A 19,192-nucleotide genomic window follows, 5' to 3' on the forward strand; every position below is an offset into this window, starting at 1 on the left:
ATATTAATATCCAAGGATCGAGACGCCGCCCCGATCGTCATTCGTAGTCGCCGCTGACGTCACTGGCGCTTTATGTTTCCCATTCATTCTTATGGCTCGAGCACCAACGAGCACACCCCATCTTTCCCTCTCCACGTAGTTCTGTTTGATAGAGATACGTCCATTTCCAAAATAGGAATAGAGCCGGGATCATCCTCTATCGATGGCAGCAAAAGTCATAGAAATCGACTCAGTAGAACGGCAGAACGAAGAGCGACAAGAAATGAAAATGAAGAGCGGCAGAGAGCTCACAGCAATGGTCATGATGCGGCAACACTGGGCGTAACCCGAAAATTTTATTAGGAGGAAGCCGGGAAACCGGGGAAAAGGAAAAACACACGCGATCGGGAATAAATTTGCAAGGTGACGTTTGATGACGTCGATTTTTCGGCGGCCGTGGAGCGATTCCCGCGAGATGCTCCAATTCGGACGTTGCCGTTCGCCGTTCGCCGTTCGCGATGCGCCTTCTGTCAAGTGACACATTCTCCACCATGTCGCAGTCCACGTAAGGGGCGACCATACCCTAACCAACTCCCGTAAAATGGACGCCCCTCCCTGGTTTTTTCTCTTGGGACTTGTCCAATTAGGATTCGCCACTACAAAACACCATGAAAGCCGGTAAGTCCTTACATCATGTTTACGACGAAAGGAAGAGTTTTAAATAGCGCATTAACGATTTATTCAAACAAACGAGAGAAATGGACCAGTGGTGTGGTGTGCTTTGCGATATATATTGATTGTTATGCCATTTAAACCTATGGAAAAGGATCGATAAACAGGCGGTGTTCGCAGCGATGACCTTAATAATCGATTCTTTACCCTAGGTTTGAATGGCATAACAATCGATACCCCGCAATTCACGCCATGCCACTGAATGAACCTGTAATATCGATAATTTTATGTATAGGTCACATTAGTATCCCACAGTCAAAAGGTACCCGACTCCTTTTTAGTCATTTCCAAGTATTAGGGGATAACTGCGCATCGGTACCATGGACTCCAATGTATAAATCGCCATTTTTGAAACACCGTATCTCATAACTGGCGTTAGATAAGGCTACCAGATGTTTCACACGCACCGAGTTCCCAGAGCATATCTGCACATCTCGTGATAAAAATATGATAAATTTAAAATTTTATGCGACATCCGTCAACGTGAGACTCCTCTTTAGTGCAGAATTTGACATGAATGAGGTCAGGAAAACTAACATAACGGGCGGAAAACAGAAGAAAACGGCAGATTTGAACGAACTTGGGCGCATGGCTTAAAGTCATTTTATCTCCTAATTGTTCTTAAGCTTTTCAAACTAATACCATTTAAAAAAAATTGGATGAACACAATTACTTTCCTCTCCCCCTCTTTGTTTAATTAGTGTTTACCTCGACTGTTTCTGCCTTGAGGCAGATTGAAGCGGGAAATTATGCTTAATTAATTCTCAAACGAAACTTCCCAGTTTTCTGCTAATTTTGCAATGTCTGCGTAGGTGAGTTATCAATGAATGTTCATTTATCTCGCATTATTCGTTCAACCTACAGTTCTGTTAATTTTAAGTTTCATTACTGCACACACATTTCCCGGGACGCCACGTCGCACGCATTGGGCGGACAGACTACATTTTTTAAAGTGCTTTTTTTTACCAAAGGCGCCTTAAAATGCCTAGAAAATATGAAAGTTGGATTTTTTTTAATTTTTTTTTTTCATTACAATACTTCCTTTAACCGCAAGGCGACCGAGCAAGTGAAAATGGCTAAACATAACAGACAGAACGTACGATGTTACACTCCACATCGTAACCGTATGCGTGGATTGGTATTTGGACGTATTTCTATCAAACGGAACTATGTGCATTATGACGTGAGCCCTGTTATGCGTGTATTCTTATGGGTCTCAGGGCTCATGTCTTAATACACATAGTTCCGTGCGGCAGAAATACGTCCAATTATGAAGTTGTTAGAGGAAAGGAAATCAAGCTGACTGAAATAATATAGCTTCGAGGCTGGAGGGAAAGAGTGGCGGATACGATTCAATCGCTGTATACATCTAAAAATCTGACCGTGCGAGTCTAGTATGTTGGTGAGGTTGCAATGTAGACGGAGGGAAGATAAATATCGATAGACATTGTAAAAGATACACGTCCTTTAATCGCGATATTTTAAAATTCCCATTTTTTGTGTATTTCCTTCCACAGAATATTTTGCATAGGATTTTGAAAAAAAAAAAAAGGAAAAGAAAAAAAACAAACAAACAGTTAACGTAACAGTTGATGATATTTATTGAAGTAGTTAGTAGAAAAAGTAGTCAAAACCAAGACACTTGAGGCCACAAAACCCTTGCATCTATCGTAACGGACAAATTATTGCTGAGACTCTTGAGGATTCAATTAATAGGTGCGCAATTGTGTCCCTGCCTTATTTGTAATTTTCAAAAGAAGGCCTGAATTGCTGAGTTTGACTATCTATGTATTTGTTTTTTGATTCGACAGGGGGCGAATCAGGCACAACATGGAGGGGTGTCATATTCCTGTGGATCGCAATTCGTCAGCTACCGATATTCTTTCCTATTTAACGCACCCTTGTCGCTACAACCCTCGGCAAAGCCCACCTGAGGAAACACCCATAGCTGTTGACACTAGGATGCACATATACTACCTGGAATCAGAGCCCACCTATAACCTGGTATTTGTTTCTAACAATTCTAACCAAAAAACATGATACTTAATGGTAAATTAAATGAATACAAGAGGGGTAAACTAGATAATGAGACGAGCCTGATTATTACAGGGGTAAAAAAATTCCCACATCGTCGAATATACAAAAAAGAAAGAAGAGGAAAAAAGTAGACATTTAAAAAGCACCATCAGGGGTTGAGAGGATTTTGCCTGAAGTTGCTCGATATAAAAACTCTGAATACGTCCGTCTCGTGAACTTTTCATCAGAAGAGGATTTTTGTTTTCTTTCAATGGAAAGAGTTGTTCCTCTCCACTCTCCAGCCTCTAGATTTCTGTTAAATGAGGGAAACTATTGCATGATTTCAGCAACACCTGAAAACGCTAACCACGTTTTGGATTTATACTCTTCATTGATAGTAATCACCCCGTACATGTCTATGCATTGATTTTAAAAGTGAAATGCAATTGATATGCAATGTTGCCGAGCTCGAGGCACATGATCAAAAAAAAGGACGGAAACGAATAATCATCCCGCTTTTGGTGCTTCTCATGCAAAAGCCCTCTTCAAGAAACTAACCCTCTCTGCTGAAAATGGTTTCATTTACGGCACCAGATATTGAGGCTGCACCATTAAGACTAAAATTCAATTTACATCAACAACTCCCCCCCCCCCCCCGGTGAGCTCCTTAAATTATTGATTTATTTGATGCAACGCATTCTCTGTTTTCAGCAATTTAAAGCTCAAATGCTTTTGCAGTTAAAGTGGAAAGATCGAAGACTGTCTTACAAGATGATCGATCCTGCTTTAAAGGAGATTCATACTTCTCATAGAGTCGTGCCTAAAATTTGGACGCCTTACGTGTACCTCACCAATGAAAAAAACTCACTCATCCTTCGATCATCTCATAAAGACGTCCTTGTGTCTTTCTTGCCGGATGGAGAGGTACTGTATACCACGAGGTAATGTCTACATGTTTAAAAATAGAAGCGGTTCTTGTGACCAGTGAGATCTGAATATCTATCAGGCTGATTTTTATATTTTTTTTTCGAGTGCGTTGATGCGTCTAAGGATTTGCCAATCTCCATCAGATTCGAGCTTTCGAAAAGGCTCGATTTTTTTTCTTGTTGAAGAGGTTTTATTTACGTATAGGCGCTACACTCCAATTTTCTCTTTATTGTTTTGTGCGGTCATTCTCTTACAGCTCCCGTCGAAGTCGTAAAAATGTCTCGGGTCACCTTCCGAAATATTGAAGCCTCATAAAATCCTAGCACTTGCGGCTTCAATACGTAGTCAACAATCTCAACCGATCCAGTTTTTCAGTGAAGGATTCCTCAGGCATGGCCATAGCACATTGTTTGAAAACACAAATACCTAAATGAGGAAAAACTTGAGAAGAAGTGCACTATACCTTGGATTATCCGAACTAATGTGGCGGTCGGCCGGTTCGGATATTTAAAATTTCGGATAATCCGGAGGCCATTAATATTCATTAATTTTATGCATTGCATTGCATATTGCCTACATTTATGCATGGAGCATTTTGTTGATTGTTTAAAATCAGCATAAATCGACTGAATGCAGGGCCGGATTTACCAATAAGCTACATAGGCTATAGCCTAGGGCGCAACATTTTCAGGGGCGCAACATTTTTGAAAATTCATTAAAAAACGTGACTTATTAAAAAATGTCTACCTTGTGGTTGACAAAGGTGTTTTTTTAAAGGTGAATTTGAACATTTTTCGGACACCTAACATCCTCCTTCTGATTTGGAGGGGAGGGGCGTCTGGAGGGGACTCCCCCCCCCCCCCCACGAGAGCGCCTACTCTCAGGGGCGCCACCCTAGGTTTAGCCTAGTGCGCTAAAAATGTAAATCCGGCCCTGACTGAATGTTGTAAAACTATTACAATTTAATGGTAAAAAAATTACAATTTTATTGAAATTTTTGTTAATTGCAATTTAACTTCAATACAAGTGAAGAGTTGAAAGGGGTAATGAAAATGATCTTGTTCTGACGGCTAAGAGAAAGTGCAAAAAACGCGTAAAAAATTAGTCCACCCAAAAATCGGTTCGGATAAACCAGGGTTCGGATAATCCGAGGTTAGCTGCATTCACTTGATTTTTTTCAACGCCTTCCCCAAGATTTAATGCGAGAATTTCAAGCCGGATCCCAGTGATTAGTCGAAAAAATTGGACTTAGAAAAAAATTTACAAACGAGAAGAGGTGACAAAATCTCTCAGTTCCCGAGAGTATAGTAATTTCTAATTTTTTCGTCTTCCGGTGATACAAGAGACAGCAGCTTTAAGTAGTCGAGTTAAGAGAGAAACCAAACACGAAATTTGGCTTGGATTGGAACTGCGCGGCGCAGAGAGCAATGATGACGAGGACTTGAGATGAAAAGGAGAAGTCCATGTCGCGGCAGTTGGCATGCAACACATATAAGCGCCTACAAGACTGCATGAATACTTCACGCAATGCGTCAAACACAGCGCGTTCAGCAGCGGTTGGCTGTGCGGCGTGAAACTCATAGCGCCTACAAGACTACACGAATACTTCACGCATTGCGCTGAACACGGTGCGGTCAGCGCGGCGCGGTGCGCAGAAGTTAAAATTATTAAACCACATTTATGTTTGTTCTTTCATAAATTTGTCGTTCATTTCTTGGAAGGCCTTCTCCACCCAGAAATAGGTTTACGGAACTTCACTTTCGCGCAAAGTTCCGTGAACTTTTGCTAGTTGACAGGGCTCTCGCAAAGAATATGTCCAACACGAGTAAACGCGTCTTATGCACCCCTCCTCCTATGGCATGTTCACTTGATGGTTTTTATTGAGTCCGATCTTAAATCCTAGTCCGACTTCTCCCTGTGTGTCAGAGAAGGAGAGGTAGAAGGATATATATATTAATCATTAGCAATAGCGAAGGAGAGGTAGAATAATATATACATAAAGTAATATATCAGGGGTTCACTTGTGTACCCCTGAGTGTAAAATCTTTGTCTATCACTTTTCCTATATCAATTTCAAAACTCACGCCGCTGAAAGCTCATTTAAGGGTGAAATCCTTACCCAATTAGCCCTAGCTTTTAAATGAGCTTTCCAGCTGAAATAAGCATGTAAAATGGGCTAGTTTTTGACGTTGATAGACAATAGACATACATTCCACACATTCTGGGGTACTCAAAACTCGGAGCCTGCTCGCGAGTGAAGGTGTCAAAGATTTCAGTTTATAATGTGCATACGGCTGAGTGATTTCTGATATTGATAGACATAAATGCATATTCATTTTAAAATGTAAGCGATGAAAAGTCTTCAAGATTTCACTGAGGATATTATTTCTTCCCCTTGTTGGCTGTATGCACGTGCATTTTAATGAGTGCGGGTGACCCAGTGACTCAGTGTATCCTGTTCGTCGTTGCTCTACCAGTGACTCAGTGTATCCTGTGCGTCGTTGCTCTCCCAGTGACTCAGTGTATCCTATGCGTCGTTTCTCTCCCGAAACCACTGTTCATCACGCAAATGGACGCATTTATGCTAAAAGGAACTATGTGCATAGGGCTTGCGTGCAACATAGTTCCTTTTAGCATAAATAGTCCAAATAAGGGCACTCCTTCGGAAGTTGCATCATATATGAAAATGTTAGGTACTTGTTACAGGAGTCGCAGGTCAATAATCTGGCTCGGCGCTTGGCTCTATATACGACGCGACGGAACAAGCGTCTCGGCGACAGAGAGACGCGACGCGCGGCGCGTCCAAGTAATAAACCAAACCCTTGCCACGGTTGCAAAATCCTTGGGAAACTCCCTTCATATTTCACTCTTACCCAGAAAAAATCAGGTTCAGACACACCAGTCTACCATCTTTCCTATAGGATGTGAAATGTACATCTGGAAGTCGACGCTTGAATTCGCCTGATGATGACTTATACATGCCCGAAGGTTTGAGCAATGGAGAATTTGCATAATTTTTATTGCTTCATCTGAAAAAGCTTAAAGATCTGATTTCACAGCATTTTTCATTATTTTTTTTCTGATTTGGGAAACAGTATTAAAATAGATTTAAAAGTGAGAAAATGCACCGCCTAGTGACATCATCTGGCGGCATTTCCGATTTAAACACATGTATTATAGCAGATTAGATCATTTTGTCACATCTTCTCCAATAATTGCTTAATTCATGAACCAAGGGTATCCTATTGTTCAGTCCTCCTATTAGTTTCCACTTAAACACGGAATTCATCAAATTTCAGACACCTGCAAATTCTCTATTGGTTTGCAATCATAGCCTGATGTATAAAACCTGGCCCAGCGAAGTGCTCTCATTCCTTTTAGCTTTTCGAAAAATTGTTGGAAAATGTGACTTCACGTAACGCAGCCCTGCACACCTCCTCCTCTCCGTATCAACGCACCCGATAACGCAAGCTCAGATTCTTTCCTCCTTAGAGCGTTAAGTAGTTAATGATACTTCCACTTTTTATTAAACCCTTACTGACCGAATGGCGCTCCTCTGCTCACTTGACAGAAAATTCTGCAAGTGATTTTCTTCATTTGGCTCTCTCTCTCTCTGCGAAATAAAGGGCCATTTTTCTCGGCAATCACCATTATTGGCTAAATCGGAAATGCCGACCTCTAAAAGAGATTGGCATTGTAGAAAGCAAATTTCTAGGCCTTTGAGGCAGTGGCGTGGCGTGGCGTGCTTTGCGATATATCGATTGATCTGTCATTTAAACCTATGGAAAAGGATCGATAGATAGGGCGTTCGCAACGAACCGAACACCCTAACAATCGATTCTTTACCATAGCTTCAAATGGAGAAATATCGATAATCGCAGGCCTCGCCACTGCTTTGAGGTAATTCGTTAAGGTTTCTTACGTGGTAGAAGTAGTATGCGAAATATTGAATCAAATACGTCAAAAATCTCGGCAGATTTTGAATTTTCAAACAAAAAGAGGACGATAGTCCCTGTCAGCCTAAAAAATGAATCTGAACGAAAAAATTAGCAAAATTTAGATAAATGAAAGCAGAATTCGATTTCGAAACAAATCTCGCATTCGATACATCTATCGATTTCTGTACGGAATGCGAGAATTTTTCTAGACAGGATTCTGCTTTCATTTCTCTAAATTTTGCCAATTTCTTGGTTTAGTTTGATTCTTTATAGGGGCTATCATCCTTTTTTTTGGCTAAAAATTCAAAATCTGCCGAGATTTTTCAATATTTCGCATACTACCTCTAACACGCCGCAGAAACCGTGATGAATCACCTTGATGCCGTTTCTGGAGCTGGGCACGCATTCTCGATTAAAGAGAAAAATGGTCTAAAAATCTGAGGAAGGGCGTGAGTCACTTGAGGCACTGCACTGCATTACAAGACATGGTCGCATACAAAACGCAGCAAATGCGCCCGGCATGCCATCCATGCTCCCGCAATCCTCTCATGTCCTGGACGCCGGCCAATACACGCTCTCAGTCGTCACGTCACCACAGAGATTCTTCACTTAATCCTATTGGATCCAAACAATGACGATGACGTAACCTTTTTCAATGCAACCAATGAGCATATATCGATATATATCATTTTTTTGCGACATAACGCTAATAGCTACTGTGCTCTTGCATTGTCTTTGTTTTGTGGTGTCATTTGGTCGGGGCAGGGGGCGGAAATACCCCCCCCCTCCGCGTTTCAGAAGGCCTAGATAAGTGAGAAAAATTGATGGAATTGCTGAAAACTTGATTTTTTTTCTTTACTTAGGTATCATGTTAGGGGTTATGTCAGGTCACTCCCCCCCCCCAAGATATTGGTGAAATGACGTTACTGTTCGTGTTACAGATTGAAGTCAACGATTTTCTGTTGGGCCCAGCTTGGGAAATTCCCGTTCGATCACCAAAGGTGTCAGCTCATCCTCGACAGCTGTAAGTGCCTCGCATCCCTCAAAATCACCCCCGACGGCTCAAAAATGTCTAGCTCCTTTCGCAAAACAAACTCAGTCTTTCAGCGGGTCAGTTTTCCCGAAAAATTGATCCGCAAATTAAATGATAAGATCCATCCAAACAACGAGTTACCACGTCAAATATTAACGGAGATGTCGACCTCCAAAAAACACAGCGTATGAGGTCATCCACTATGGATTATCGGTTTTTCACGTTGCTTTACGTAGAAATGTGTATCACTGATTGGTGAAACCCCAAAGTAAGAGAGATCATACGAGGGCAAGCAAGAATTTCTCAACCGAGGAAATGAGAGATCTCATGGTTCAATATACAGCGTGATAAACCCATTAAAGTAATATGAAATCATAAAATTGTAGAGATAATCTACTAAACCTCTTGATCATAGAGTTGCTTTATTTTCAGGGAGATACAGCAGCGAAAACTTGATTCTCCGTTGGGAGCTCAACGAGTCTGCAATCATCCCAGAGGACGTTCGCTACCTTGGTGATTACAAATTGATATCCATGACCCCAAAAAATGGTCTCATTCCAACCCTATCGAAAAAATCTACCGCTTACTCCCCCAAGGGTAGGTAAGATTCCAAAAAAAATCATTTTTCCCCCAATAACATACATAATTTTCTGCAGCATTTTTCATAAACTGAGAGAAAAAATTCTTTTAAGCTGTGCTACTAAAAGCAAGCGCAGAAATGACGGGTTAGAGTGTCCGGCACCAAGTCGGCAGTCACAAGTGGCAGGGGGTTACGGAAGACCTTTGGCTTGAAAATGGAAATTGTCTCAAACGACGCAAGATCATTTGCTTACCTTTGCTCAGCCGTTAGTTTTCGTTGTTCAACCCACCCCCCCCCCCCCCCCAATGAAGAGCCACATCCGCATGGCGTCGTTTGACACCAATTTCAACTCAATCGGACGAAACCCACTTCGTGATGCCCCAACTTTCGTCCCACTTAGATGTGCCCCAAAATGCGGCTCTTCGTTGGGGGGGGGGGGGGGGGGGTGAGCAACGAAAACTAAGGGCTGAGCAAAGGTAAGCAAATGATCCTGCGTCGTTTGAGACCATTTTTATTTTCAGGTCAATCGGACAAAGTGGGGGTGCTAGGGTTAAAGACCTCCCTGAAAACTCAAGTTAAATTGTTGATGGGTACATGACATGCCTGAGCAAAAAAAATGAAAGGGATTTTTGAGGTGAGCAAAGATGAGCAAAAGAGAAAATTGAAAATTTTAAAAGTCGGGGTCTAACTTCACAGACATCCGAATCAGTGAAATGGGCAAGCAGTCCGCGGACTGACCGGTCAAAAGTCTGAAAATAACGTAAAGGGGGGGAAAATGTGCGTGATTCCTTTTCAAAAATTGAAGGCGCTCCCACTTTTCTCACTGAGGATGGGATTTTGATTAAGGCTAGTTTCACTTGAAATCATGAATACCTCAATTTTTACAAAAAATACACTTATGCACTTGTCCTCCGAGCCCCTCAAATCTAATTGCAGCCCTCCTTGGATGATGTTTAGAGACTACAATGCTGTCGTGCAACGCAAAAACGCCGTAAATGCCATTTTAACGTTTGTGGGAACAACGTATCATAGCAGAAAAACTTGTGTACTTTGGGACAATGTTTTTACAGAATTCTTTCTCTAATACTATTATAAATTTAACATGAAAATTTGAGATGCTTAAGTAAGACAGCTTTTATTTTATAAAGTGTTAAGTTCCAAAAAACGCGGGAGAATCTCGATGGATTTACGGCGTTCTTGCTTTGGACGGGAGAATGAACAGGAGTTGTTTTGGTTGAAGAGTACAGGTACACCTGCGTAACACTGACATTCCTGCTGGCACGAAACTATCAATACTATGTGATGCACTACTACTTGCCAAGCACGCTCCTCGTTATTCTGTCTTGGGTGACGTTTTTCCTCGAGCCCGAAGCGTTGCCCGCTCGAGTAACTATTGGTACGTTCCTTCCTTTTAACCGCTTCAACTTCCTCCAAACGAAAATCCACCTATTTTTACTCATGGTGCATCATTCCTCAACAAAGGATTTCCATGAAAAATCAGTGCATTTACCTGTTACACAAATCCAGTGGCGTGGCATGCTTTGCGATACACCGATTGATCTGCCATTTAAACCTATGGTAAAGAATCGATAAACAGGATGTTCGTAACCTCGATAATCGTAACGATCACCTTAATAATCGATTCTTTAGCATAGCTTCAAATGGAAAAATATCGATAATCGATTGTTCACGCCACGCACAAATCGTCGTTTCCCCAAAGAAGAGCCGTAATCATTCCAAGGTTGCAAAATTGACTCAAACAATTCAATTTCTAATAGGAATGTACATGCGCAATTTTCCTCCAAGATTCTCCTGATTTTACATGAAATCAGAAAAAAAAATCATTGAAATTTTCAATTAAAAATTCCCAAGATTTTCCTGGTAAAAATTTAGTTTGCCAGGGGAAATTTGGCAACACTGAAATGCAGTTACGTTCTTTCGTAAGGGGATGACGATAGGTCCAGCTGAGTTTGTTCCCATCTGCATCTGTATACCTCGTATGTGTATCACCAAATATTGAAATGTTTACAATAATGTGTAGCTATTATAGTTTTATCTTTTTATTTTATTATTTTTTTATATTTAACATATCAACAAATCCATCAAATTTCGCCGTTCATAGGCCGCATTGGAGTCCAGAATAATAAGAGCGAGATTATATCAGGTGGACTAAAGAATAGAAACGTGGCCTTTTGCTCTTTGCCCCTCTGCTAAAGCTCGCTAGGAATTTTTGAACGTGGGCCAATTTTTTCCTAGCGCTCGCTACAGGCCCGCCACAAGGGGGGGGAGATACTGGGTCCCTGGTACCGGGCCCGGCTCCGGAGGGGCCCGTGTTACCCGTGAAAAACCACTACGAATTCACATGCAACCCTTGTTTCGTAAGAAAAAGTGAAAAATTTACCCCAAAATTTCCGCAAAAGGTGAATCGATTTTCAGAAACACGCTGGGGCACTGTAGAATTCTTCTTAAATTTTCAAAGAAGTATACTTTCTAGAAAATCTCTATCTATTTTCAAGATTTTCAGTACAGAGGGATATTTTTAGTAACTGCGTTTCATTTTTCCGTCGTCAGATGCCAAGAGTCTCCAGTCTGGGCATCCTCGACTTCAATGGCTCATGGCTCAACTCCCTTGCCATAGACAAACGAAGGGGGAGTCCAGGGGGGCCTGGCCCTCTTAGAACTGAAAATAGTATCATATGCCCCCCCCCCCCAGAAAAAAATAAAAATTTTCCAGATGTTTTGAATGCAACAATTCGCAAGTATTTTGTGGTGACAGTAGAAAAAAAAATTATTCCGCAGAAATTGATGGAAAAATTCTGTATGGAAGCTGCAAAATGCGTCCGATTAGTATTATAAATTCTAAAATTTCTCGGGGGATGCCCCTCGGACCCCCCCCCCCTCCGCGCTTGGTGCCCGGGTCTTAAAACTCGTACCAGGGCCCGAGATGGGATGTGGCGGGCCTGGCTCGCCAATACGATGAATTTCATTTGAATGGGTTGTTTTCAAAGGGAACAGGTCCATTTCTTGTGGGTCTTAGTTAGCATGTCCTTTTATACAAAGCAAGGCTCTTGCAAAAATGAACTTGTTCCCCTTTGGAAGCAACCGATTCATTTGGTTTCGTATGTAATTTAGAGAACATAAGTTGCGTGAGATATAACCATGAATTGGACTACATTTTGCAATTTGGAACTATAAATTCTAGCCCGGTTTAAAAACAACGTATGTGCCATTAGTTTCCCCATACACTTAAGTGTTTTTCCAGAAGAGCCAGAATTTATAGTTCCAAATTGCAAAATGCAGTCCAATTAATTGTCGCCCTCTTTACATGGACCCATTAGGGTGGCCCAATTATACACAGCAAAATTTTATTTTGCCAATTTTTTTGGTCTTACCCCCTAGAACTGTTCCATTTGATCAAAAAACACTCTCTGCCAAGTTTCAGCCAAATCGGATAATATTAACCCGTGCCGACAGAGCCATCTTTTTTATATGGGATTTTACATTGAAAAACACTTTTTTTCCAGAAAAATCCATTTTTCGAAAAATGTGTAATTTCTAGAAAAAATCTGAGGTCATATTCGGCTTCAACAGGAAAAATTGAGTGGGAAAACATGTATTGGACACTTCAAAAAAACTTTTTACCCCTCGTTATAGCGGCGAAACAACTGAAACATCTAGAAACGCTAAAAAAGGGTAAAATGACGGTGATAAATCCCAAATAATTACGTACGTCTGCATCCGAAAACGAAGCTCATCATATGGTAGGTGTTTCTAGTGTACTTTTTTACGCTGAGTCCGAAAATGCTATCCATTTTTCTCTATTCCATCAGGATTTTCCGGAAAATCGATTTTCTTGTATAAAAAGAGGGTTTTCCGGGGAAAACTCAATTTTCAGGATATAAACCTCAACATGTGACGGATGTTTTTTATGTGTTTTTAACGCTGAGTCCGGAAATGATGTCAAAGTTGCTCCATTACATCGGGCTTTTCCGGAAAATCGATTGTACCGAGTTTTCCCTGGAAAATTACCTTTTTTACGGGAAAAATTTAGTTCCTCAGAACTCTTAGTGGAATAGAGGGAAACGGTTATGATTTTCGAATTCACCGTTAAACAACACACCAAAACATCTATTACAAGTCGATCGTTCATTTCCTAAAAATTAAGTTTTCCCGGAAAACCTCTGTTTCTACAGAAAATCGATTTTCCGGAAAAGCCCGATGTATGGAGCAACTTTGACATCATTTCCGGACTCAGCGTTAAAAAACACATAAAAACATCCGTCACATGTTGAGGTTTATTTCCTGAAAATTGAGTTTTCCCCGGAAAACCCTCTTTTTATACAAGAAAATCGATTTTCCGGAAAATCCTGATGGAATAGAGAAAAATGGATAGCATTTTCGGATTCAGCGTAAAAACGTACATATGAAACACCTACCATATGTTGAGCTTCGTTTTCGGATGCAGACGTACGTAATTATTTGGGATTTATCACCGTCGTTTTACCCTTTTTTAGCGTTTTCTATTTGTTTCAGTTGTTTCGCCGCTATAACGAGGGGTAAAAATTTTTTTTGAAGTGTCCAATACATGTTTTCCCACTCAATTTTTCCTGCTGAAGCCGAATATGACCTCAGATTTTTTCTAGAAATTACACATTTTTCGAAAAATGGATTTTTCTGGAAAAAAGTGTTTTTCAATGTAAAATCCCATATAAAAAAGATGGCTCTGTCGGCACGGGTTAATATTATCCGATTTGGCTGAAACTTGGCAGAGAGTGTTTTTTGTTCAAATGGAACAGTTTCTAGGGGGTAAGACCAAAAAAATTCCGACATCGCCAAATTTGGGCCACCCTAATGACCCATCCCTACGGCCTGCATTAATAGCAGGGAACTACAACTGTTAAGATGTAAGAATATCAGAGTTGGTAAATGAATTGAGGGGCTATAAAGGAGTTGGTTAAGCTAATTTGATTTAGAAGTAATCAGGTCCCATGCTTAAATCAGAATATATGTACAATCGCCCTGGTAAAAATCGGCAGTAGAATGTGTGTTCCAAAATACTATAGACCTAAAGCCGGCTGTAAGATTTCCAATAGCTTCGATAGCCGGCTACATAATTTCTTATAGCCTTTTATAGCCGATGGCGACTAAGCAACAGCCAGACGATAAAGTTTATGCTAAACGTTACTAAATACGGATACTAGGACCTAGTGAGTTCTGTGACTACCGCTCTCTTTTTGTACCGTAGTATCTTTATTTATTTTGCGAGGAAAGCTCCGTATTCTCAAAGGATACCTGTCATTCTTGATACGTTGGAGCGCCTTCAATTTCGTATTATGCTGTACAACATCTCTGTTGCGAAATAGTTGCTTGAAGCCCCGCGGCGGCGAGCTAGTGCGACCAGCGCGACACGCCCAGTAGCGCCTACAAACCTAACAGGGATACTTCACGCATTGCGCAATGCGTGAAGTATCCCTGTTAGGTTTGTAGGCGCCAATGCGTCGCCGCTCCGCTTTGTGTTAGGCTCTAATATTTATTCTCGCGGAGTCAGCGTTTTTCAATTTCAACTCATGATTTTGAAATGTTTGCACACTCTGTGTGGACTATTCTCATTTTAATTGATGAAAAAAAATATGTTTCAAAAGAAAATAAAATGTGTGTTTTGTAAATTCGCGGAAGCCATTTTGAAAAACTCTGTGTAGCTCTTTGAAAACATGTATTAAAAATAAAACACAAAAAAGGTGCATAACGTTGCAATCAGAGATGAATATACGCTTTCTTTTGGGTGCACCCGTCGGATTTTGAATCCATTCATCGCTTAAAAAACTTGAACACAGTCGTTCTACAATTTTTACGTGTAGTTTGTTTTTTTCAGTGGTTGACGGCCGCGTAGCAGCCACAGGCTCCTAATTCACTTTTTAAATGTCTATGAAAGCTCTCTGGGCCATTCGTGCTACGAGGGCTATCCATCATCGAAGAGAGCTATGCCTATAAGTGAGGAGAGAATGAAATCTTCCATGATGTAGTTATCTACCACATACTACCAAGGTTGCCAGATTAATGTTTCCTCGTTGATTATTAAATATTCGCGCAAAATGTGAGTTTGCGGTATCCGAAAAATTCGCGCAATCCTACGCATCTCCAAAAAGGTGAAGAAGGGGGCATTCGCGCATTCCTATCGCAGCCGTATTTTTTCGATGTGCCCAGGGGCGGAATATGGGCGCTTGATATTGTTAAGACACATTGTTCTAGTCTTAAACAGACCCTCCTGAGATAATTTCAATTGGACGTATTTCTACCAAACAGACCTATGTGAAAGTGAGAAATATGGGGTGTGCTCGTTCGTTCTCTGGCCGTAAGAGTGAATGAGAATAATAAAGCGCCAGTGACGTCATCGGAGGAGGACGCCGCGTCACGTTCCTCGTGGTTGCGGTAGTCGTGGTCATTAACTCATGAGCCCTGTCCACAACGCTCTCTTGCCATGCCCGCGGCTCATGAGTTCCGCATTCAGTTGGCACATAGGTCTCTTTGATAGAATGTAAAATCCCGCTTTTCCAATTCTTCAAAAGGAATCACGCCCACTTTAACATTGCTTCTTATGCAGCTTCCAAGAGCACACCCCATATTTCTCACCTCCACCTAGGTCTGTTTGGTAGAAATATGTCCAATTATCTTTGCCATTGCGTCTGATGGAAAATCAAAGTTGCTCCCTATGATTAGAGTCCTTACGGTAGTTAGGGTACAATTTTTGGCTTCTCTCTCTGTTTTAGGTATCAGCACGATGCTGACCCTATTAGCCCTCAGCGCGGAGGTCGGGAGCTCCCTACCAAATGTGTCGTACATCCGTTCGAATGATGTCTGGTTTGTCGCCTGCACTGCGTTCATCATGCTCTCCCTCATTGAACTAGCTTTCATCAACTCACTGTGGAGGAAGAAGTAAGAATCCCTCATTTTTTAGTTTGCAACACTCAACTAACCCTCATGAGATCAGTTGCAAAATGGAGGGAACCAAGGGTGTCACTCCCCTAGATGACGTCATAAACCGAATTTTTCAAAGCGCGCTGTCTCGGTTACTATTGAACATGGGAAGTTGCCGTTTGGACAGATCTTGTAATTTTTAACTAATCTACAAGAAACAAGCGTCAATTCCGAGTATGTGATCAGCGCAACTGACTCATTGTCCATGAGGAAATGTTGAATCTCCGCAAGTAAAAGTTTCCTCCTGTCGCCAAAAAGTTAAAATGAGGGTTTCAGATTGTGGTAAAGCGAGGAGTAATCATGAAAAAACTTGATTGTGTATCTAGAAAGACTGAGCATATTGGAGAAATACATCACCAAATTACTTTAAATATCCCTAACACGTATGTATTTTTATCTCTTCAGTTTACTCCCGGTTTTTTTGAAGAAACCCACCTCAAAATATATAATCAAGTCGTCACTATCACCGAAACGGGCCCACAGAAGACGATCTTTATCTGTGCCGAGCTCGCCAGAAATTCGACGAGGCAGTACCCTGAGTAGTCTCAATCAGTTTACAGTTAAAGTGAGTATTTGAATAACTTGTAGCGATATTCCGTTCTCTCGAGTTCGCGAGCAATTCAACTTGAAATGTCTTCGTATATGATTCGGCTGTTTACGCAAAAGCGACCTATTTGGGTTTTGAATTGACATTTCTTTTGAAATTAAGAGAATTAGTGCGAGGCTATTTGCTTTTCTTTCACTTTCCTGGGCAAAACTCTAATTGAACTGCATTTTACAAGGATGAGCTAATATTTCTAACTAATTTTAGAGACAACGAGTATGCTATAAAATGTCTCTTGCATATGTGCTTTTATCGATGAACCAATAATTGCAATTTTTTCTTCAGAAAATATTCCTATTATTTAATGAGCCTTAGGACAGAAGCATATCGACGGTGAAACTACCAAACCACGTATCTCGGTTTGCGACGTCGCAGACTTCCTGTCATACTTTATTTTTTAAATGAAAAACTACTTAACATCCAGTCTTGAAAATTTCTGTGATTTTTCCTCTTTGTGCGGAGAAAATTTCGTGAAAATTTCAAGGAATGATATTGATTTGGTCTACTTCAAAAAAATAAAATGTGAGCGTAGATTTTTAAACACCGCAAACGAGATACGTGGTTTGGTAGTTTCACCGTCGATATTCATTTTTACGGAGCTTAGAAATCGACAAAAACTTGCCAAGTTTTAACATCGGCCAATTAATTTATTAAAGTAGGTATTCTGTGATAAATTGTAAATAGCAATTCTGAATATCTGATAATAAAGACGGTAAACATTATAAAAGTTAGTTGTAAATAGTTGAACTAATCAGGTTTGAGTAATGCACGCTTTGTCAGAAAGATTTTTCGGATAGGAAACACTCATTTGTAAGTTACGACAGATAAACTGTCTTCATTTAGAAAGCTATGCAATTCGCATTTGAGATGTCTCATAAGTTGCATCAGCCGAATAAGAAGGCGCTGCAAGTTAGTGGCTGGCTTCCCTGAGATTCTCTAAACAATCATTTTGTATCAAACGTTCACTAAAAATCTTTATCAAGACCAACGCAGTTCTCAGATCAGTTTTATCCCCTCTAAAATACTGTCTTTTTAAGTGTAAAAAAATGCATTTAAGCCTAAAGGGTCTTTTCTAAAGCTACTCTCTAAAAAGCAATGTAGATGTTAGGAGGAGGTAAGAAATATGGAGGTTGCTAGAATAATTATTTCGGTTTCAAAGTCATAAAAACGTGAGATGGTTATAAAAACGTCATAAAAACGTCACATTTTATTAAATGCAATTTTTTTTCTTTTCTTTTTTTTACGATGACAATACCTACAGTGGCGTGGCGTGCTTTGCGATATATCGATTGTTAAACCATTAAAAGCTATGGAAAAGGATCGATAGACAGGGTGTTCGCAGCGAACACCTTAATAATCGATTCTTTACCATAAGTCTAAATGGCAGAACGTTCGATACATCGCAATTCACGCCACGCCACTGAATACCTATTTTCTCGGCCCGCAAGGGGAGGGAGAAAGAAAAATCTTTGGTCATTATGAACTGAGCGTTCGGTGTCCTATACCATCCTGCGATAAATCGATTGATTTGTCATTTAAACCTATGGAAAAGAATCGATAAACAGGGTGTTCGTAACGAACACCTATATAATCGATTCTTTACCATAGCTTCAAATGGAGAAATATCGATAATCGATTGTTCACACCACTGCCATACCATCCTAACTGCTCGGTCCGATAAACCGATGGTTGAGATTGTAAGAAACACACTTTTTATGTTTCAGAATGTGCTCATCCGTGGCACCGGGATACTATCTGTGTATTCAAATTTCTTTCCGATGTGCGTCTTAAACTTGTAACGAAAATCTCGGCTCTGAAAAGCATCATTGCTGATGAAAACTTGATGATTTCATGAAAAAATTGGCTATTTGCCTTGTTGCAGAGTTTGGAGGATTTGCCCTCTCTTTCTCAGATGTTCGAGCTGCGGGAACTGAGACGCACTGTTGACGAAGGTCCTCGTCCAGCGGAAAGGTCGAGCACCTCCTCCGAGCCTGAAATGTTGAGTTCAGCATCGGCCCCGAGTCTGTGTTCAACTACAATGACAACCCAAGACATTGCGCTGTGGATTGATAGGAAAAGCCGAGTCGTCTTCCCATTCTTCTTCGTCTTATTTAACTTATTCTATTGGACTCTTATTCGTTATTAGCCGGCACCCTCGTACATACCTTATACGTACGCTCATTAGATATCAATTTTTATTCGTGTCAAGGGACTGGTTCTCAGCCGAAAATAAGTGGTTGCGCCCACGCATTCTTTCAGCCACATTATGCGTGTACGTTTGCCCGACCTTAATTTTCAGTCCTGCTATTTTACTTTCCTATAGATTCCGGGGTAAGTACCCGGAATTAATTCCGATTTCCAAAAGTTCCGAGAAAAATTCCAATTTTTTTCAACATCTCTGGGAAAAA

General features: G+C 40.7%; 1 protein-coding gene across 3 annotated transcripts; it reads left to right on the forward strand.

Annotated features, from left to right (window-relative positions):
- Positions 1–447: 447 nt before the first annotated feature.
- LOC109032198 (pH-sensitive chloride channel 2) lies at positions 448–18,944 on the forward strand. 3 transcript variants are annotated; one of them, XM_019044209.2, is made up of 9 exons: positions 448–657; positions 2,523–2,715; positions 3,439–3,668; positions 8,534–8,616; positions 9,058–9,222; positions 10,446–10,601; positions 15,973–16,138; positions 16,586–16,745; positions 18,667–18,944. In XM_019044209.2, the coding sequence occupies exons 1-9, from the start codon at positions 581–583 to the stop codon at positions 18,928–18,930; spliced, it is 1,494 nt and encodes a 497-aa protein (XP_018899754.2). In that variant the 5' UTR covers positions 448–580; the 3' UTR covers positions 18,931–18,944. The 3 variants fall into 3 exon arrangements, with proteins under 3 accessions (XP_018899754.2, XP_018899755.2, XP_072156912.1); XM_072300811.1 differs by lacking the exon at positions 448–657 and adding an exon at positions 1,405–1,523; XM_019044210.2 differs by lacking the exon at positions 10,446–10,601.
- The last annotated feature ends 248 nt before the right edge of the window (positions 18,945–19,192 follow it).

This window comes from Bemisia tabaci, chromosome 1 (genome assembly GCF_918797505.1).
Source record: "Bemisia tabaci chromosome 1, PGI_BMITA_v3".
In the NCBI taxonomy this organism is placed as follows: domain Eukaryota; kingdom Metazoa; phylum Arthropoda; class Insecta; order Hemiptera; family Aleyrodidae; genus Bemisia; species Bemisia tabaci.